This window comes from Perognathus longimembris, chromosome 7, assembly GCF_023159225.1.
Source record: "Perognathus longimembris pacificus isolate PPM17 chromosome 7, ASM2315922v1, whole genome shotgun sequence".
Classification (NCBI taxonomy): domain Eukaryota; kingdom Metazoa; phylum Chordata; class Mammalia; order Rodentia; family Heteromyidae; genus Perognathus; species Perognathus longimembris.
In genome coordinates, this window is record NC_063167.1 from 6,376,926 (window position 1) to 6,395,850 (window position 18,925).

The window sequence follows — 18,925 nt, forward strand, 5'->3', positions numbered from 1 at the left end:
CCTAATTTGGTCCAGTTCTTTTTGTGGACTACAGCTTTGGTTTTGCTTTGTGAGGAAAGAGGTCTCCTCATGAAAGTACTGTGTCAAATCAGATTCTCGCAGCTGTGTCAGCAGCTTGCCTGCCCAGACTTCTAGTCAAGACCCTTCTAATCTCAGATTCCGACTGCTCAGTGACAAGTGCCTGGGTTACATTGTGTGTAATTTTCATGTTTCCCTCATTCCTCCGTAATTTCCAGTGAAAAATGGTTAAGTGAGAGGATTCCAGAGCCATGCAGGTCCTCCATCACAGACCCTCATCAAGCAGGATTTGGTCTGCTTAAATTAGGAGCAAACAAGTTGCTTGTTTTCTTTTTTGATCTGAAACCAGGACTCAAACTCAGTACCTGATGGCTTTTGCTCATTGGCTAGTGCTCTACCAACTAAGCCATGCCCCCAACCCCAGCTTGTTTTCAAAACCTCTGGGGCCTGGGAATATGGCCTAGTGGTAGAGTGCTTGCCTTGTATACATGAAGCCCTGGGTTCGATTGCCCAGCACCACATAGATAGAAAAGGCCAGAAGTGGTGCTGTGGCTCAAGTGGCAGAGTGCTAGCCTGGATCAAAAAGAAGCCAAGAACAGTGCCGAGGCCCTGAGTTCAAGGCCCAGGACTGGCAAAAAACAAAAAAAAAAAAAAAAAAAAAAAAAACTTCTGCCATGTTTGCATTCTCTGCCCTAGTATTGAAATCTTCTCTTGAGTGTATAGATTCATGACTCTTGAGGCATTGACTCTAAAGGAACCTTCCAGTGAGAAGGTTGTAGATGCTCAACTTTGTTTTGAAGTCTGTAAGGAGCCGAGCACCAGTGGCTCACGCCTGTAATTCTAGCTACTCAGGAGGCTGAGATCTGAGGATCGTGGTTCAAGGCCAGTTTGGGCTAGCAAGTCTGTGAGACTCTTATCTCCAATAAATCACCAGAAAGCTGGAAGTGGAAGTGTGACAGCCTTGAACAAAAAAGGCTCAGTGACAGCACCCAGGCCCTGAGTTCAGGTCCCGGAACCAGCACACACTCGAGGAGCTTTGGGTATGGAGGTTGCTGCGGTAGGATTTTGTAGTGGATATTGTAGTGGGGTGTGGGGTGCAGGGCGGGGACCAGGGGGAGACTGGACTCAACCTCCTAGATTAGACTTTAAAGTCTGGGATATTATCCTCTTCTCCAGACACCAGGGAGCAGACTCCCAAGCACGACTGCTGACCGTTCCATTCTGCTTCCTGCAGAGCCGAGTGCATATTCCTAATTACTAGCTGATTGCGGTCTAATGTGATGAAAGGGACTTAATAGTGTCCACATTTCCCAGAGCAGCAGCTTCAGGACACCAGGAATTGGGTAAGGGCACTGGCAGAAGCTATGTGCCTAAATGGCCAGCTTACTCCAGAACTTGGTCTTTTAAAGATATTTCTAGAAGAAATACACATTCATTGCTTCTCAAATTCAGTTGGGATCCTCCATCACAGACTTTAAGATTGGGGATGTGGGCGGGGAATGTGGCCTAGTGGCAAGAGTGCTTGCCTCGCATACATGAAGCCCTGGGTTTGATTCCTCAGCACCACATATGTAGAAAAAGCCAGAAGTGGCGTTGTGGCTCAAGTGGCAGAGCAAAAAGAAGCCAGGGACAGTGCTCAGGCCCTGAGTTCAAGCCCTAGGACTGTTGGGGTTGTGGGGATAGTGAGGTTCTACTGCCAAGAAATCCATCAAGTCCAAGCTACCTTAGTTAAAGGTTCGCTGGCATTGGCTCCCATGTTGGGCTAGATGAATATGCCCATGATTAATAAATAAGGGTGAAATGGCAATTTCCCACCATTTGGGTTTGGGTACCTTTGTGGTTTTTGTTTTTATTTCTTTTGTAGGTATTGGGGATTGAACTCAGGCCCTCAAGTTTACTAGTCAATGCTTTACCACTTGGGTCAAGGCCCTGTCCAGGTAGACTGTATTCTCAAAGCCTTAAACTATACTGTAGTTAAACTGCACTGTAGTTAAATGTAGTCAGAAGTGTTGTATCAGAACCTGGACAGCTTCAGTTCATCCACTTGCAGTTATTTCCACCATTTGTCACCTGAATAAAAATCCTGAATGGCAGGGCAAGTATTGAGTAGGATCAACATTCTCCAGGAAGTCCTTCCTAACACTCAGATTTCAAGGCTGAGAGCAGAGCAGTACAGGTTTTCAGAAACCTGGACCTGGAAACTTGGGAGATTCTGAAACCACCTGATTTAAGCAGCACCTGCAGACAGGAGGCCCTGAATCTCCTTCCTTCCTTCCTTCCTTCCTTCCTTCCTTCCTTCCTTCCTTCCTTCCTTCCTTCCTTCCTTCCTTCCTTCCTCCCTCCCTCTCCTCCCTCCCTCCCTCCCTCCCTCCCTTCCTTCCTTTCCTCCCTTCCTTCCTTCCTTTCCTTCCTCCCTCTCACCCTTCCTTGCTTCCTTCTTTCTTTGCCAATCCTGGGGCTTGAACTCAGGGCCTGAGCACTGTCCCTGGCTTCTTTTTGCTCGAGGCTAGCACTCTACCACTTGAGCCACAGCGCCATTTATGGCTTTTTCTGTCTATGTGATGCTGAGGAATCAAACCCAGGGCTTCATGCGTGCTAGGCAAGCAGGCACTACCGCTGAGCCACATTCCCAGCCAGAGGCCCTGAATCTTAACCAGCAGCTTCCTCAGTAGCGAGATGAGTTCCATTTTGACAAATCAGAAAAGGAAAACCTTCTGGGAATGTGGCTTAGTGGTAGAGCGCTTGCCTAGCATGCATGAAGCCCTGGGCTCAATTCCTCAGTACCACATAAACAGAAAAAGCAGGGAGTGGTGCTGTGGCTCAAGTGGTAGAGTGCTAGCCTTGAGCAAAAAGAAGCCAGGAACAGTGCCCAGGCCCTGAGTTCAAGTCACAGGACTGGTCAACAAAAAGGAAAACCCATGTAGGTATTGAAAAGAAGGGAAATAATTGTTTTCTAAATTGGAAAGGACGGATGAACACCTATTTCTAACTTCTCATAATGGTAAGAAGTCCTTTTTTTTTTTTGCCTTATTTTCTGGTGTGAGGTCTTGAACTTAGGGTTTCTCACACACTGAGAACACACTCTACCACTGAGGTTACACTCCAGCCTTTATTGTGCACTTTAATTGTGTAAGTGACTAAAAAGAAAAAAACACTTGTCTTATTGAAGTCCTTAGTGGGAGCTGTTGACACATGCCTGTCATCCTAGCTACTCTGGAGACTGAGCTTTGAGGACTGTGGTTCAAAGCCAGCCTGAACAGAAAAGTCTGTGAGACCCTTGCCTCCAATTAGCCACCAAAAACCTGGCAGTGGAGGTGTGATTCAAGCGGTAGCACGCCAGCATAAACCAAGCAAGAGCTCTGGGGTTTAAGTTGAAGCACCCGTTCTCTCTCTCTCATACACACACACACACACACACACACACACACACACACACCACCTTGCATAAGTGTAGTCACTTTTTAGAGTGTGCACTGTGGAAATGCCCGCAGGGAACAGAGCCTCCCCTTGCACTGGACGTTTTCAGAGTGGAAGACTCACGGTGGTAGCTGTGCAGAGATTTTGTGAGTGGATTTCCAAGCTCTCAGAACTACAATTAGCATAAGCTCCAGCCCAAATAACTTAAGGCAGAACTCTACAAATAAAATAAAAATGGGGACAAACTCTGAAGGGAAAGAGAAAGTTAATTAGGAAATTAAATAGCTAAACAATCCGATGAATAAAAGGCACATTATTAATTCTTGTAATTAATGCAATATATATTTGAGCAGACCTACTATTATTTTATTCTTTTCTCTCTGGAAAATGAAAAATCCATTAGTTTTTTTCCCCTTGCTTTTACCCAGAAATTAAAGGTTGGTAAGTGGTAATTAGCATAGCTTCTGTCAAAGCCAATTGCCTAATGGGGACCGACATTTGACTCGAGTTGAAAGAATGGAGCCTGGTTAATGGAGAGTTCATTAGTCCCAGCTGCTTTCTTTGACATTCTTTTCTCCTACCAGAAGAGCGGGCAGGCCCCATTGGCTCTCTCCTATTTTTAGACATATTGCTGTGTTGCTAAGTTTCTATTGGAGAAGGTCTGAGGCACAGCAGTGTAGGAGAGCTGAATGGTACTGGGGTGATCTAACGCGTTTGCCACTCTCGCTATACCTTTGGCCTTTGCCCTACGGACTCACAGATAGGGGCCCCCCACCTCCTATCTTTCTGCCCCCGGGAAATGAAAAGGCCCACTCTCCTCTGGCTATCTTACTAGCTACTGAGCTCTTTCTCTCATAGCACTTCATTAATCCTCTCAATCGTGGTCCCTTAAGGACAACCTAGTGTATTGCCTGAAGAGGTTGTCTCATCCTAAACCCCACTGTTCCCCTCCCCCCTACCTTCCCAATAGGGCCTTGCTGGCCCAAGCTGGTCTCAAACTCGATTCTGCTTCCCTCTTCCCCCAAAGTACGTTCACAATCATTGTATCCAATTGGGATGGTTTCAAGTACAGACCAGTCAATTAGAGTTCTCCAATGTGTCTGATAGAGATAAAGGAAGTAAGCCAAGATTGGTGGTGTGTGCCGGTAGTCCCAATTACTGAGGAGTGGGGCTGGGGATATGGCCTAATGGCAAGAGTGCTTGCCTCCAATACATGAAGCCCTGGGTTCGATTCCTGGCTTAGTGGTAGAGTGCTTGCATTTGATTCCTCAACACCACATAAACAGAAAAGGCCAGAAGTGGCGCTGTGGCTCAAGTGGTAGAGTGCTAGCCTTGAGCAAAATAAATAAATAAATAAAGTTTAAAAAAATCCAATTACTGAGGAGTCTGAAGTGAGAGGATCACTTGAACTAGGAGTTTGGAACTAGACTGGGCAACAAAATGAGACTCATCTCAAAAGCAATGCAAAACAAAAAAAAAGAATACAAAATTGCAGCTTGATCAGTTTCATATTTTTGGTGATAGTCCTGGGGCTTGAACTCAGGGCCTGGATGCTGCTCTGGATGCTTTTTTGCTCAAGGCTAGCACTCTTAGCACTTGAGCCACAGCTCTACTTCTGGTTTTTTAGAGGTTCATTTCCTGGCCAGGCTGGCCTTGAACTGTGATCCTCAGATCTCAGCCTCCTGAGGATGACAGGCGTGAGTCACCAGTGCGTGGCTGGAACCTTTTGGCTTTAGGCTGCAGCCATGTGAGTAGGCTCTTTCCAGTTGGAGGAGGCACCAGTCTCCTGCTCTGCTAACACTAAACCAATGAACTTGGATGTAGAGGTGTTGATGACCTAAAAGCAAAGAGTGCTAGCACTAGAGCCAGAGGCGACCTCTGCACGCTGCCTGCGTGGCGGGAAGCAAGCCGCTGCCCCCTGGAAAAATCCAAGAAAACACTGCATCGCCGCCTCGTTAGGTGGTGAGGCTCCCATGTGCTAAGTCCTAGCACAGGGTCAGCTGCAGTGTTCCCCTTCCAGGCGGGTTGTTTTCTTTTCTTTTTGCCAGTCCTGGGGCTTGAACTCGGGGCCTGGGCACTGTCCCTGAGCTTCTCTTGCTCAAGGCTAGCACTCTACTACTTGAGCCACAGCGCCACTTCTAGCCTTTTCTGTTTATTCTGTTTATGTGGTGTTGAGGAATCAAACCCAGAGCTTCATGCATGCTAGGCAAGCACTCTACCACTAAGCCACATTCCCAGCCCCTCCAGAGTGTGTGTGTGTGTGTGTGTGTGTGTGTGTGTGTGTGTGTGTGTGTGTACTGATACTGGGGCTTGAACTCAGGATAGGGTGCTTTCTCTTAGCTTTTCTGCTCCAGATTGGTTCTTTACCACTGGAACCACATATCCATTTTTGCCTTTTTGGTGTGACTAAGTGGACATTAGGAGTCTCATGGACTTTTCTGCCCAGGCTTGTTTCAAATGTGCATCCTTTTAACCTCCTGAGCAGCTGGGATCATAGGGGTGCACCATTAGTATACAGCTTGCCAGGGATGTTTTGGAAGTGTGTGGAATCCTTGTAGTCTGAGTGGCTGGAGGTTGCTATTGACATCACGCAGGTGCACAGGGAATATTAACTGTCCTACAATGCACAGGACAGACCACAAAGACTTGTCCCATAGCCTATGTGACTTCTTTTTTTTTTTAATTTTTTTTTTGGGCCAGTCCTGGGCCTTGGACTCAGGGCCTGAGCACTGTCCCTGGCTTTTTTGCTCAAGGCTAGCACTCTGCCACTTGAGCCACAGCACCACTTCTGGCCGTTTTCTGTATATGTGGTGCTGGGGAATCGAACCCAGGGCCTCATGCATACGAGGCAAGCTCTCTCGCCACTAGGCCATATCCCCAGCCCCTATGTGACTTCTTGATTTTCTTTTTCTTTTGAGTCTCAAACAATCCTTCCGCCCCAGCCTCCCAAGTAGCTGGGACTAGCGGTGTCTACCTGTAGTACCTATGCTATGTGCTGCAGCACCTACTCTCAAGTGCTAGGATTACAGCAATGCATTAGCACACCCAGACAACATCATCTTAACATGAAACATATTTGTCTTAAAAAACCTTTGTTTTTGCAGCATTTGGGTACCAGTTCTGAGGCTTGATCAAGGTCTGAGTCCTATCCCTGAGCTTGTTTTTACTCAAGGCTGGCACTCTACCATTTGAGCCACAGCTCTACTTCTGGCCTTTTCTGAGTAGTTTATTGGTGGTAAGCCTCAGTTTCTTGCCTGGGCTGGCTTCAAACTGGGATCCTCAGATCTCAGCCTCCTGAGTAGCTAGGATTACAGGAGTGAGCCACAGGTGCTGAGCTATTTTTGTAGTTTTAATGTACACTGAATTTTCTAGGAATGCAGCTAACAGGTAACTCAAGGATAGAAGGGATACTCTGTGGGCTGGGAATATGGCCTAGTGGCAAGAGTGCTTGCCTCATATACATGAAGCCCTGGGTTCAGTGGTAGAGTGCTAGCTTTGAGCAAAAAGAAGACAGGGACAGTGCTCAGGCCCTGAGTCCAAGCCCCAGGACTGACAAAAAATAAAGGGGGGGGGCAGGAATACTTTGTTCAGAATACTTTTTTGGAGGAAAGGCCATTACCAGGGGCAGTACTACTTGAATTGACAATCCCAACACACTATCTTGCCTGCCTGCCAGTCAAATCAAGGTAACCTGATGGTGGTACAAGCACCCGAAGCTTCAATGTCTTTGGACACAGACAATGACATATACACACACACCATTTTATTAGGAATTTTTGTCCTCTGAAACATTATACTTGAGGTATTTAATTCTGTGTGTGTTTGTGTGCGCCAGTCCTGGGGCTTGGACTCAGGGCCTGCGCACTGTCCCTGGCTTCTTTTTGTTCAAGGCTAGCACTCTGCCACTTGAGCCACAGCGCCACTTCCGACTTTTTCTGTTTATGTGGTGCTGGGGAATCAAACCCAGAGCTTTTATGCATACTGGGCACTCAACCACTAAGTCACATTTCTAGCCCCTGGTCCTGAGCTTTTGTGCCCAAGACTAGCACTCTACCACTTTGAGCCACAGAGCCATTTTTGGTAGCTAATTGGAGGTAAGTCTCATGGACTTTCCTGCCTGGGTTCACTTTGAGCTGCAATCCTCAGATCTCAGCCTCTTGAGTAGCTAGGATGACAGGTGTGAGCCAGTGCCCGGTGGTATCTACTTCTTTGGAATGCATGAGAGAAGGCAGGTCATCAGCTATGGCTTTTATTTAAGGGTAATTGAGGAGGCATTACAAAATAAGCTGTAAAAAGGGAAATGGGAAAACACTTGAGAACCACTGGCTAAGGCCTAGTAAGAGGATGCCCACTGGAGCTGAGCCCTCTCTGTAGGGCAGAGGAGGATATCCTTTTTTTTTTTTTTTTTGTCAGTAATAGGCTTGAACTCAGGGCCTGGGTGCTGTCCCTGAGTTCTTTTTGCTCAAGGCTAGCGGTCCACCACTTTGAGCCAGAGTGTCTGGCTAGGAAACACTTTTTCTTCTGTTTGTTTTCTGCATTCCGCCTTTACCTCAGGACTTAACATCACAATTTGCTTAAGTGGCCAAGGTAGTGCTGGAGTATCATTCTGGCAGAGCACCAGCTTGGCACGTGTGAGGATTGCGGTTCCATCCCCAACACCAGAAACAGACATGTAAACAAACTGGCCAACGGGTTGACTCTCTGCACCATTGCTTTCTTGTAAGCATACATTAAAGAGTCAGGTAGGTCAAGAACTAGTCATCTCTGCCCTGTGAGGAGACTATATTGTAGATCACAAAGCTCTGCAGAACAAGTCTATGTATAAAGCAGAAGAGCTCGGCTCTATCCAGAGAGACTTGAAGCTACAGCCCATGGAAATTGCTTTACTGACCATTTTATAGTTTTATACCCCCTGCTGATAAAACATATTAGAAAAAGGAAAAGAGTTTCACAGTGGTAACATACAATTTCACAATACTGAGTTAGATATTAGAAATGGTGACTCAGCCTCTCCATGTCCCTACGGCCTGCAGAACTTAATATGTGCCTTTAAAAATAAAAATTCATTAGCTTAAGAAATAACTTTGTGGCCATAAGCAACACGCCACTAGTCACCATCTCTAACATATGTGTCTAAAATTCTGTCCTACTTACAGAACAAGAACAGTGAATTCAAAGTACGACAGTTTTGGGGGCGAATGAAGGGGTCACTTGATCAAGAGGCACTGTACTCAACCTGATTTATGGAACTGAAAGCCCTTTGTATAACTACTTATTTAAAAACAAGACAATTTCTTTTCACTGCCCTTCACAAGTACTTTTCATTACTTTTTTCTGGGGGTGCTGTGGATTGAATCCAAGACCTGATGCGTGCTAAGCACATGTTCTACCTACTGAACCACACCCCCAGCCCTGACTTTTTTTTTGGTAGTGGCACTAGGGTTTGAACTTAGGGCCTTGTATTCTACCCCTTGAGCCACATCCCTAGCCCCGGACAAATACTTTTAAGCAGAAAACATGAACACAAGTACTTAGGAGGTGCAGTCCTGCTAGTACAGCCCTATCATTCAAAGTAGGCACAATTGCTTTTGTGGCATGAGCATAAGCCAGCCTTCCAGCCTGTGCCAGGAAAACAAGCTGGAGGAGTAGAGTAGAATGTAGTAACAAAATAATGAGGATGTGGAAGGTGTTCACTGATAGCAAAACCCAAGGCCAGCAGGTATTCCTCGGCAGGTTTCTGGCGGCAGCTACGTGGTGTCTGGTCTGGCTCGTTTAGGGCTCTGTGGTTCCCTCGGCAGGGAATGGTTCCTTGCTGAAACATTCCGGAGAGATCGCAAGCTTTGCATCTGCTGCAGGCGCAGGGCGAGCTCCTGGTTACAGGCCTGCTGAACAGTTTCTGTCTTCTTTAGGTCCCAGTTCAAAGCAACAGCCAGTGCTTGGGGCTCTTCCTTGGAAACCAACTGTGGCAAGAACAGAGCCAATGAAAACCACTGCTTTTGTACCCTCCCCCGAGCTGCCATGGTTCTCGTTAGGAAAGCAAGGCAGGGGGACATCTGGGGATGTTATATCTGTATTAACACGCCAGCTTTCTTATATAGCACATGGCCATCTGCTGCTCCCCCCCCCCCCGCGCCCCCTCCCCCCCCGCCCCAGGGCCCTTTTTAAAACCATTCAACATAACAGGAAACTGAGCTATGTTCAAGTCAATACAAGTTCCTTCCCTTCTATCTACAATAGGGAGATACTTGGGAGATGGGGGAGGAGGAGACAAAGACAAAGGTTAAAGGTAGCACCCGCCATTGTCAAGCTTCTAGTTCCTCAGTCTAAAGATAGCCAGCACAAGATGATCCTTCCAGTCAGCCCTATTTATTTGCTTATTTTTGGTGGTACCAGGGATCGAACCCAGACTCCTCATATGCTAGGCAAGTGCTCTATCAGTGAGCGCCACATCCCCAACTTAGGTCTGCCTTCTGGTGTGCTGTTTTGCAGGCTTTGGGATTAACTACTCATCTTTGTCCCGACAACTGGGAGAAGTTGCCTCAGAAGCCTACACCTTGTGGCCTTCCCCGCCCGGTGTGGCAGGAGGGTGTGGCGGGGTGTAATAATCTGAGGAAGTACGCCTATTTTCCTGTAAAAGCCATCTTCCCCTCCACCCCCTTTAGTAGGTCATGGGGCTTGAACTATGGGCCTGGACTCAAGGCTAGCGCTCTACTACTTGAGGCACAGTGCCACTTCAGGTTTTATGGTGGTTAGTTGGAGATAAGAGTGTCAGGGACTTTCCTGCCCAAGCTGGCTTTGAACTCTCAGCCTCCTGAATAGCTAGGATTACAGGTGTGAGCCACCAGCACCCAGTTCATGTAAAAGCCATTTTGATTTAGATTAAATGAGATGTGAGTGAGTGCGCTGGGCATGCACGAGGCCCCGCTGGCATCTCTCCTCCAGGGTCTGCAGAGGTGGGAGGAGGCCCCCCATCCCTGCAGTCACATCACATCTCCACAGCAAGTCTTCCTCCGCAGCTCAGGGTCCCTGCTTCTCGCCCACCTCCAAATCCTGACTAGATAAACTCAGCTCTGGAGCAGGCTTCTCCTTCAGGGTGGTAAGGATCTGGCTAGTCAGGGCGATTTTGGAGGCGATCTCTCGGTCAATGCCCGTGTCCACGGTGTCCACCTCTTCGCCGAAGGCTGCTTTGGACTCTGCAAGGCAGACAGAGCAGAGATCAGCACGCTGCAAAGCCCCACGGCCCCACAATCGGGCAGGAAAGAAGGAAATGGCACTGCAAGGGCTTTGGCTGCCCCGCCGTCTCCTCTGGAGGGAGGGCTCCTGAATTTTCTGAGTGCCCACGCCCACCCCCAGCCGCCACAGTGGGAGCCCTACCTTTTTGCTTGGACAGGATGCCACCCTCCTTCTCCAAAGCCTGGAGGTAAAGCTCCAGAAGCTGCCGGGACTGGCGGGCTTCCTCTCTCTGGTCGAGCACCTGCTGGAGTGTGTTCTGGAGACCTTGCACAGTGCCACAACTTTGGCCAAGTTCCTGAGCCAGGTCTGAACACGGCACGTCGATGAGCACCTGCGAAAACAAGACTCGAAACATGGAGCTTGCCTCTCAAACGCATGCACTCAGAACTCATCTCCTCTGCTCGGTGACTGGCTAGGGCAGGCTGAGGACCCCGGCACAGGCACTCAACTCGGCCAGGATTATTCCAACACGGGAAAATGATGCCTTGATGCTTTGTTAAGAAAAACAGCAGCCAGACACCAGTGGCTCACATCTGGAATTCTAACTACAGATATTAGAAGACCCTGGTTAGAAGCCAGCCTGGGCAGAAAAGACATCAAGACTGTATTAACCGGTGAAAACCCAGCAAAATTGCCAAACCAAAGGTATGATTCAAGTGGTAAGAGCAGGAACTGTGAACAAGAAAGCTGAGAGCTTGGGGCCCTACATTCAAGCACTGGTACTGGCAAAAAAAAAAACACCCCCAAACAAACCCCAATTTGTTTGCGAAGCTATACATAAACACACACACCTAGGGCTGGGAATATGGCCTAGTGGTAGAGTGCTTGCCTCGTATACATGAGGCCCTGGGTTTAATTCCCCAGCACCACATATATAGAAAAAGCCAGAAGTGGCGCTGTGGCTCAAGTGGTAGAGTGCTAGCCTTGAGCAAAAAGAAGCCAGGGACAGTGCTCAGGCCTTGAGTCCACGCCCCAGGACTGGCAACAAAAACAAAACAAATAAACAAGTAAAAATGTACTCTAAAGCAGGGAGCTGGTGGCTCATCCTAGCTACTCAGGAGGCAGGCAGGAAAGTCCATGAGAGTCTTATCTCCAGTTACCCACCAGAAAACCAGAAATGGATCTGTGGCTTGAGTGGTAGAGTAGAGCACTAGTCTTGAGCACAAAACCCCAAGGCCCTTCCTTCAAGCCCTAGGACTGGCACACACACACACACAAAGAACTATTGAGCAAAGGGGCCAGGCACCTGTGGCTCACACCTGCAATCCTTGTTATTCAGTAGGCTGAGATATGAGGATCACAGCGCAAAGCCAGCCAGGAAAGTCTGTGAGACTCTTTATCTCTGATTAACCATCAAAAAGCTGAAGTGGAGCTGTGACTCAAGTGGTAGAGTGTCAGCTGTGGGCAAAAACGCTAAGGGCCAGGCCCCAGGACTTGAGTTCAAACTCAGTACTGGCACGAAAAACAAAAACAAATACTGGGGGCGAAGCACTTGCCTAAAGTGCACAAGGCCTCCATTCAAATTGAGCACTGCAAAAATGAGTAAAAATGAAGCACTGGTAGGATGCCTGCAAGGCTGGTGGCCAAGGCTGGCCGGTGGCTCGGTAGCGGAGGGCTTACTTGGAGGTCCTCTTCAGACAGCAGGATGATGCTGGACAGATCTTCCTTCAGCTGCCTGGCCAGGTTCTTCCACTGCACTCCGGCCCCACTGTCTGTTTCATCTACATCAAAAGACTCCTGGGAAATCCATGCCGTGCCACCATCTGACAAGGAACAAGAATGCCGGCCACTGTAAGTTCAAGCACCGTCCCTGTCTCCTTTGCTGACACACACACACTTCTGGAGCACGAGGGCTTCCTTCCAGACCACTCGGGACCTTTGCACCGGGAGTGAAGCTTCTTCTTCTCAAGGACCCACAGGAAAACCAAGTCCCAGCTAGGCTGTAATTTTCCTTCTTCTGATTTGTTTATTTCTGTGTAACTGCTCTATATTCTTCGATGAGAAAAAGACACAACCCCAAATGCCTGGACCCAAAATCTTGCACCAACCTTTTGCTTAGTCTTTGTGTGTGAGTATTTTCTGTGTGTGTGTGTGTGCGCGTGCGTGCACACGCACCAGTACTGGGGCTTGAATTCAGGGCCTCACGATATCACTTGGGTTTTTTCAGTCAAGGCTGGCACTTTGCCACTTGAGCCACACTTCCATGTCTGACTTTTTGCTGGTTAATTGGGGAAAAGAGTCTCATGAACTTTTCTGCCTGGGCTGGCTCAGATCTTGACCTGAGTAGCTAGGATGAGAGGCACGAGCCATTACCGCCCGGCTAAGGGTGTGCTGTTTCTGTACATCTCCTGGGCATGGTATTGGCCCATCCTCCACTGCAGCAAGCCGCTGTTTGCTGCCCTTGGTCTCATACAATGGTGGCTGGTACAGCCATTGCTGAAGGGCAATATCCTTAACTCAGAGGCACACAAATGGACTTCCTTGAAGATATTCCTTTAGTTCTTGGATCTTTCATCACCAGTATCAGTTGACTCTGAATCTCTAGTGATGATGATGATGATGATGATGATGATAGTGATAAATGATATGTCTTGAATCCCTACCGTGTGCCAGTTAAGATTAGTTGAAAATTACTAATAATGACATGTTGGACAAAGGCTGGAGACATTCTTTTTTGCCAGTCCTGGGGCTTGAACTCAGGGCCTGGGCACTGTCCCTGAGCTTCTTTTGCTCATGGCTAGCACTCTACCATGTGAGTCACAGCACCACTCCCAGCTTTTTCTGTGTATGTGGTACTGAGGAATGGAACCCAGGGCTTCATGCATGCTAGGCAAGCTCTCTACGTCCAAGCCACATTCCCAGCCCCCCTGGAGACATTCTTGTTTGTCACGGCTGAGGCAGAGGTTAGCACTGGCATGGAGAGGTGAGAGACCAGGGTGTTGCTAAAGGCTCTACAAAGTCCACAGCAGCCTCTCCACAACAACATTTTCTGGGCCCTAATGTTAATAGCACCATTGAAACCCGGCTTGATATATTATATCAGCCTTACAATAATACTAGGAGACAGGTTCTATAATTTTTTTTAAAATTGTTTTTGCTGGTGCTGGGGCTTGGACTACGGGCATGGGCACTGTCCCTGAATCTCTTTGTGCACAAAGCTAGCTCTTTTCCACTTGAGCCATGGTGCCATTTCCAGCTTTTTCTGAGTAGTCTATGGGAAATAAGAGTCTCCCGGACTTTTTTGCTCAGGCTGGCTTCAAATTACAATTCTCAGAATTGCAATCCTCAAATCTCAGCCTCATGAGTAGACAGGGATTATAGGTGTGAGCCACTGGCACTCAGCTAGTAATTATGACATTAAGGAAGTAAGAGGTCATGGAATTCGCCCAGGTCATGTGTCTAGTAAAATGGAAGAGCCAAGCTTCAGGCCCCAGCAGCCTGATTCCAACCTATCATATTGATTTCTGCATTTCAGTTGCTGTTAGTCTTGAAGTTAGTTGAGAACCATGTCTCATTCATCTTTATCCCCTGGTCTTAGTTCTGTGTCTGGCACATAGAAGGTGCTCAGGTGAACATTTATTGTATAAGTACTTTGACAACCACACACAATAACTAGGTAGTTGCTGGTACAGCAAAATGAATCATGAGATCAATAATGCTCAGGGAATGTAAATTAAAACCACAATGAGATACCACAGCACTTCAATGGCTCCTATCAAAAAATGAAAGATAGTTGCCTGTAATCTTCACTATTCAGGAGGCTGAGATCTGAGGACCACAGTTCAAAGCCAGCCTGAGGAGAAAAATCCCACAGACATCTATAATTAACCAGCAAAATACCACAAGTAGAAGTATGGCTCAACTGGTAGAGAGCTAGCCTTGAGTGAAAAAGCTAAGCAAGGGCATAAGGCCCAGGATTCAAGCCCCAGTACTGGGGAAGAAAAAGAAAAAAGAAAAAGAAGGGCTGGGAACATGGCCTAGTGGTAGAGTGCTTGCCTCATATACATGAAGCCCTGGGTTCGATTTCCCAGTGCCACATATATAGAAAAAGCCAGAAGTGGCGCTGTGGCTCAAGTGGTAGAGTGCTAGCCTGGAGCAGAAAGAAGCCAGGGACAGTGCTCAGGCCCTCAGTCCAAGACCCAGGACTGACAAAAAAAAAAAAAAAAAAAAAAAAAAGAAAAAGAAAGAAAGAAAGAAAACTAGTGATGAAGACAATGTGAAGAAAAAGGAATCCTTACACACTGTGGTGAAAATATAAATTAGTATAGTCATTAAAAAAATAAATCATGGGGGGCTGGGAATGTGGCCTAGTGGCAAGAGTGCTCGCCTTGTATACATGAAGCCCTAGGTTTGATTCCTCAGCACCACATATACAGAAAAGGCCAGAAGTGGTGCTGTGGCTCAAGTGGCAGAGTGCTAGCCGTGAGCAAAAAGAAGCCAGAGACAGTGCTCAGGCCCTGACTTCAAGCCCCAGGACTGGCCAAAAATAAAATAAAAAATAAGTAAATCATGGGTCGGGTGCAGTGGCTCAGGCCTATAATCCTAGCTACTAAGGAGGCTGAGATCTGAGGATTGCACTTTGAAGGCAACCCAGGCAGGAAAGCCCATGAGACTCTTATCTTCAATAAACTACTCAGAAAAAGCTAGACGTGGTACTGTGGTTTAAGTGATAGAGTGGTAGCCTTGAGCACAAGAAGCTAAGAAACAGTGCCTGAGCTCAGAGTTTAAGCCCCAGGATTGGTAAAAGCAAAACAAAATAAAAACCATGGTAGATGTAGTGTATATGGCCACTTTTGTTACCTGAATTGTTGTATGTCCATTTCTCATTACAGGCCAAAGCCACAAACTTGGTATTGGAAGGAAGACAAAGGAAGTAATCGTCATCATCCACGATGGTGCCATCCTCCGCCAGGACCAGGGTGATTGGTGCCAGCGTCTTATCAATGGCCAGAATGTCACAGGCTAAGAAGAGAAAAATATGCAGCACTAAGTATATCTGTATATATTTGTATTTTACCTGTTCTAGTAGTCTAAATATGCTTGCCCCCCAGAGTTGCATAAAATTCCTGGTTACTAATAACTACTATGGTAACAGCTATATAACTATGAGCACTAATATAACATTTACATATGCCTAGTACTGTTCTAAATGCTTTTCATATAAAGAAGCACTCCTATAACACAGGTATTATGATTCCCTACCCTCCCCCCCTTTTTTGTGACAGTCCTAGGGCTTGAATTCAGGGTCTAGGCACTGTCTCTAAGCTTCTTTTGCTCAAGACTAGTACTCTACCACTTGAGCTACAGGTCCACTTCTGGCTTTTTTGGTAGTTTAGTGGAGATAAGGGTATCACAGACTTTTCTACCTGGATGGCTCAAACGGCAATCCTCAGATCTCAGCCTCTTGAGTAGCTAGGGTTACAGGAATGAGCCACTAGTGACTGGCTTTTCAGTGTCAATATGGGTGGGGGAAGAGGTAGAGTCAGAGACAGAGAGAGAGAGGGAGGAGAGGAATGTTCTTTTCCTTCCACCAGTTCTAGACCACAGGAAAATCTAAGATGCAGATGCTTCAAGATTAGGATCTTTTCATTTTATTTTTTTAATTGCACAAAGGGGTTTCACTGTAGTATTTCCATAGACACATACAATGTACTTTGCTAAACTTCACCCAATTACATTGTCTTTTTCAATCAATATTTAGTGGGCTTTACTATGTTATCAGCTTACTCTCTAACTTTTTTTTTGGCCAGTCCTGGCAGTTGAACTCATAGTCTGGGTGTTGTACCTCAGTTTTTTGTGCACAAGGCTAGTGCTTTACTATTTGAGCCACTGCTCTACTTCTGGCTTTTGTGGTAGTTAACTGGAGGTAAGAGTCTCAAGGACTTCATTGGCCCGGCTGGCTTCTTCAAACCGTGGTCCTTAGATTTCAGCCTCCTGAGTGGCTAGGTGCTTGACTCTTGCCTTTTTTTTTTTTGGTCAGTCATGGGGGTGCTGTCGCTGAGCTCTTTAGCTCAAAGCTAGTGCTCTACCACTTTGAGCCACAGCTTCACTTCTGGTTTTCTGGTGGTTCATTGGAGGTAAGAGTCTCATTGACTTTCCTACCTGGGCTGACTTTGAACTGTAATCCTCAGATTTCAGGCTCCTGAGTAGCTAGGATTATAGGTGTGAGCCACTGTTGGCAGGCCTCACTTTTTTTTTCTTCTTCTGCCGTCCTGGGGCTTAAACTCAGTGCCTGAGCACTGTCCTGGCTTCTTTTTGCTCAAGGCTAGCATTCTACCACTTGAGCCACAGTGCCACTCTGGCTTTTTCTGTATATGTGTTGCTGAGGAATTGAACCCAGGGCTTCTTGTATGCTAGGCAAGCACTCTACCACTAGGCCACATTCCCAGCCCCCCCCCCCCTTTTTGAGACAGGGCCTATATGTATCTCAGGCTGTTCTCAAACTTTGTGTGTGTGTTGGTACTGGGGCTTGAACTCAAAGCTTCGATGTTTTTCTTCACTTCACTGTTCAAGGCTGTTTTACTACCTCAGCCATACCTCAACTTCCAACTTTTTGCCGGTTGAGATAAGAGTCTCTTATCTCTTAGATCTGTCTAACCAGGCTGGCTTCTAACAGTGATGCTTACCACTCATCCTCCTGAGTAGGTTGGATTACTAGCTTAAGCCACCAGTGCACAGCACTGGTCTTAAAAACATTTTGAGATCCTTCTGCTTCAACCTTCAGAGTGCTGGGATTATGGGTATGAGCCACCACATTTGACCACAGTATGTTTTCATTTTTACTATTACTGAGCAAGAAGCTTTCTCCAAGGTTGGGTGTACCATCCCATTGAATGATAGTAATGCCTAAAGACTAACAAGCCTGGATTATGAGACTACAAATATACTTCAGCAATGCTGTCACTCAAAATAGAACAGCTAGCTTCCTATAGACCCAGCTGCAGAGAACACAAACCTGTGCCAAGGACATCCAGCCAATGCACTGAGGAGCACTAAAATGGAAGTAACTCAATGCCAGGAAACAATACATAGCACTGATGTGGCAAAATCCATGTCACCAAACCATTTAGAGTGCTTAGGTCACTCCTAGGCCTCGTGTCACCTATAAGGCATCTGTTGTGGCTTGGTGACAGGGGAAACATGGCCAGTTCTAACACAAATGCATGTGGCTGGTGTCACATGGTTAAGCCTGCAGAACTTCTTTGGATACATAATTTGTTGCTACAGGCTAGTTAACAGATCATTTGAATACATTATGTCATTTGGAAATCTCAACAACTCTTTGGAGCAGGGTTGGAAATATACCCACTTGGCTGATGAGGTGGTTAATGAAGTGCAAGGTCAAGCAGTATGGGTGGGGGCAGGCTCAGAACATCAGGACTCCACGGGCTCTCTGATTATGGGCAGGGCTCGCCCTGGGGCCAACCTTCATTAATCAGAGTGGCAGGAATACATTAAGCTCCGTTTGAACCCAAATCCGAATTATTTCCAGCAAGGCACTCACCGGAACCAGTGTTGACTCGCACGGTGCGTCTCGTCTACATCTCCGTATTGCTAATCTCACCCGAGGTTCAGTTAAAGTGCCCGAATCCTGCCAATCACGCGGTCTATCCGCTTCGGCTAGGTCTGTCGCAGGACTCCAACCGAGCCCCAGGAGGCCCCACGTCCCCTTCCCCGTCTATCCTCCCCCGCCTAGGCCTCGCCGGACAGGTTCATCCTCACCCCGGCCTTGAGTTCAAGTCCCGGTCCCGTCCCGTCCCGTGCCAACCTTTGCTCCGTAGTTCCTCCAGGCAGGAGGCTGCTACGCCGTGCTGTTCGCGGCTGTGGTTGCGACGCAGCAGACATGGCTTTAGAGACCGGAGCTCGCCGGGATCCGGGGAGCCGGAGCCCCGAGACGCCTCCATCCCCTCAAGGTGGAACTCCGGGAAATAGCGCCGAGCTGGGAGCGGCCCTCCTGCCTTCCCTCCCTCCCGTGGCCTGCCGGGAGTTGTAGTTTTCTTCTCAGCAAATCATGCGTAAGACCAAGGCACGCCGGGAAATGTAGTTCCAGTTGCCGCTAATCACGTGCGGCCCTGGCCCTTGACGGGAGTCCTGGTCGGAGCTGGGAGACATCCGCGCCGGAGTTTGGGGGTGCTTGTTCTGCTTTATCATGGGGTGTTGCGCCGCGGAACTCAGTGCCATGCATACTAAGTTTACGCACTACCCCTGGACCACATCTCAGCCCTGCTTTTTTTTTTTTTTTTTTAAATTTTTTTTT

The 18,925-nt window shown here is 47.5% G+C and overlaps 1 protein-coding gene across 1 annotated transcript; it reads right to left on the reverse strand.

The window, feature by feature from the left end:
* Positions 1–7,668: 7,668 nt before the first annotated feature.
* Dffa (DNA fragmentation factor subunit alpha) lies at positions 7,669–18,652 on the reverse strand. The gene is made up of 6 exons (XM_048350217.1): positions 18,437–18,652; positions 15,469–15,630; positions 12,289–12,431; positions 10,810–10,999; positions 10,477–10,628; positions 7,669–9,395 (listed from the first exon to the last, which is right to left on the reverse strand). The coding sequence occupies exons 1-6, from the start codon at positions 18,570–18,572 to the stop codon at positions 9,183–9,185; spliced, it is 996 nt and encodes a 331-aa protein (XP_048206174.1). The 5' UTR covers positions 18,573–18,652; the 3' UTR covers positions 7,669–9,182.
* Positions 18,653–18,925: the final 273 nt, after the last annotated feature.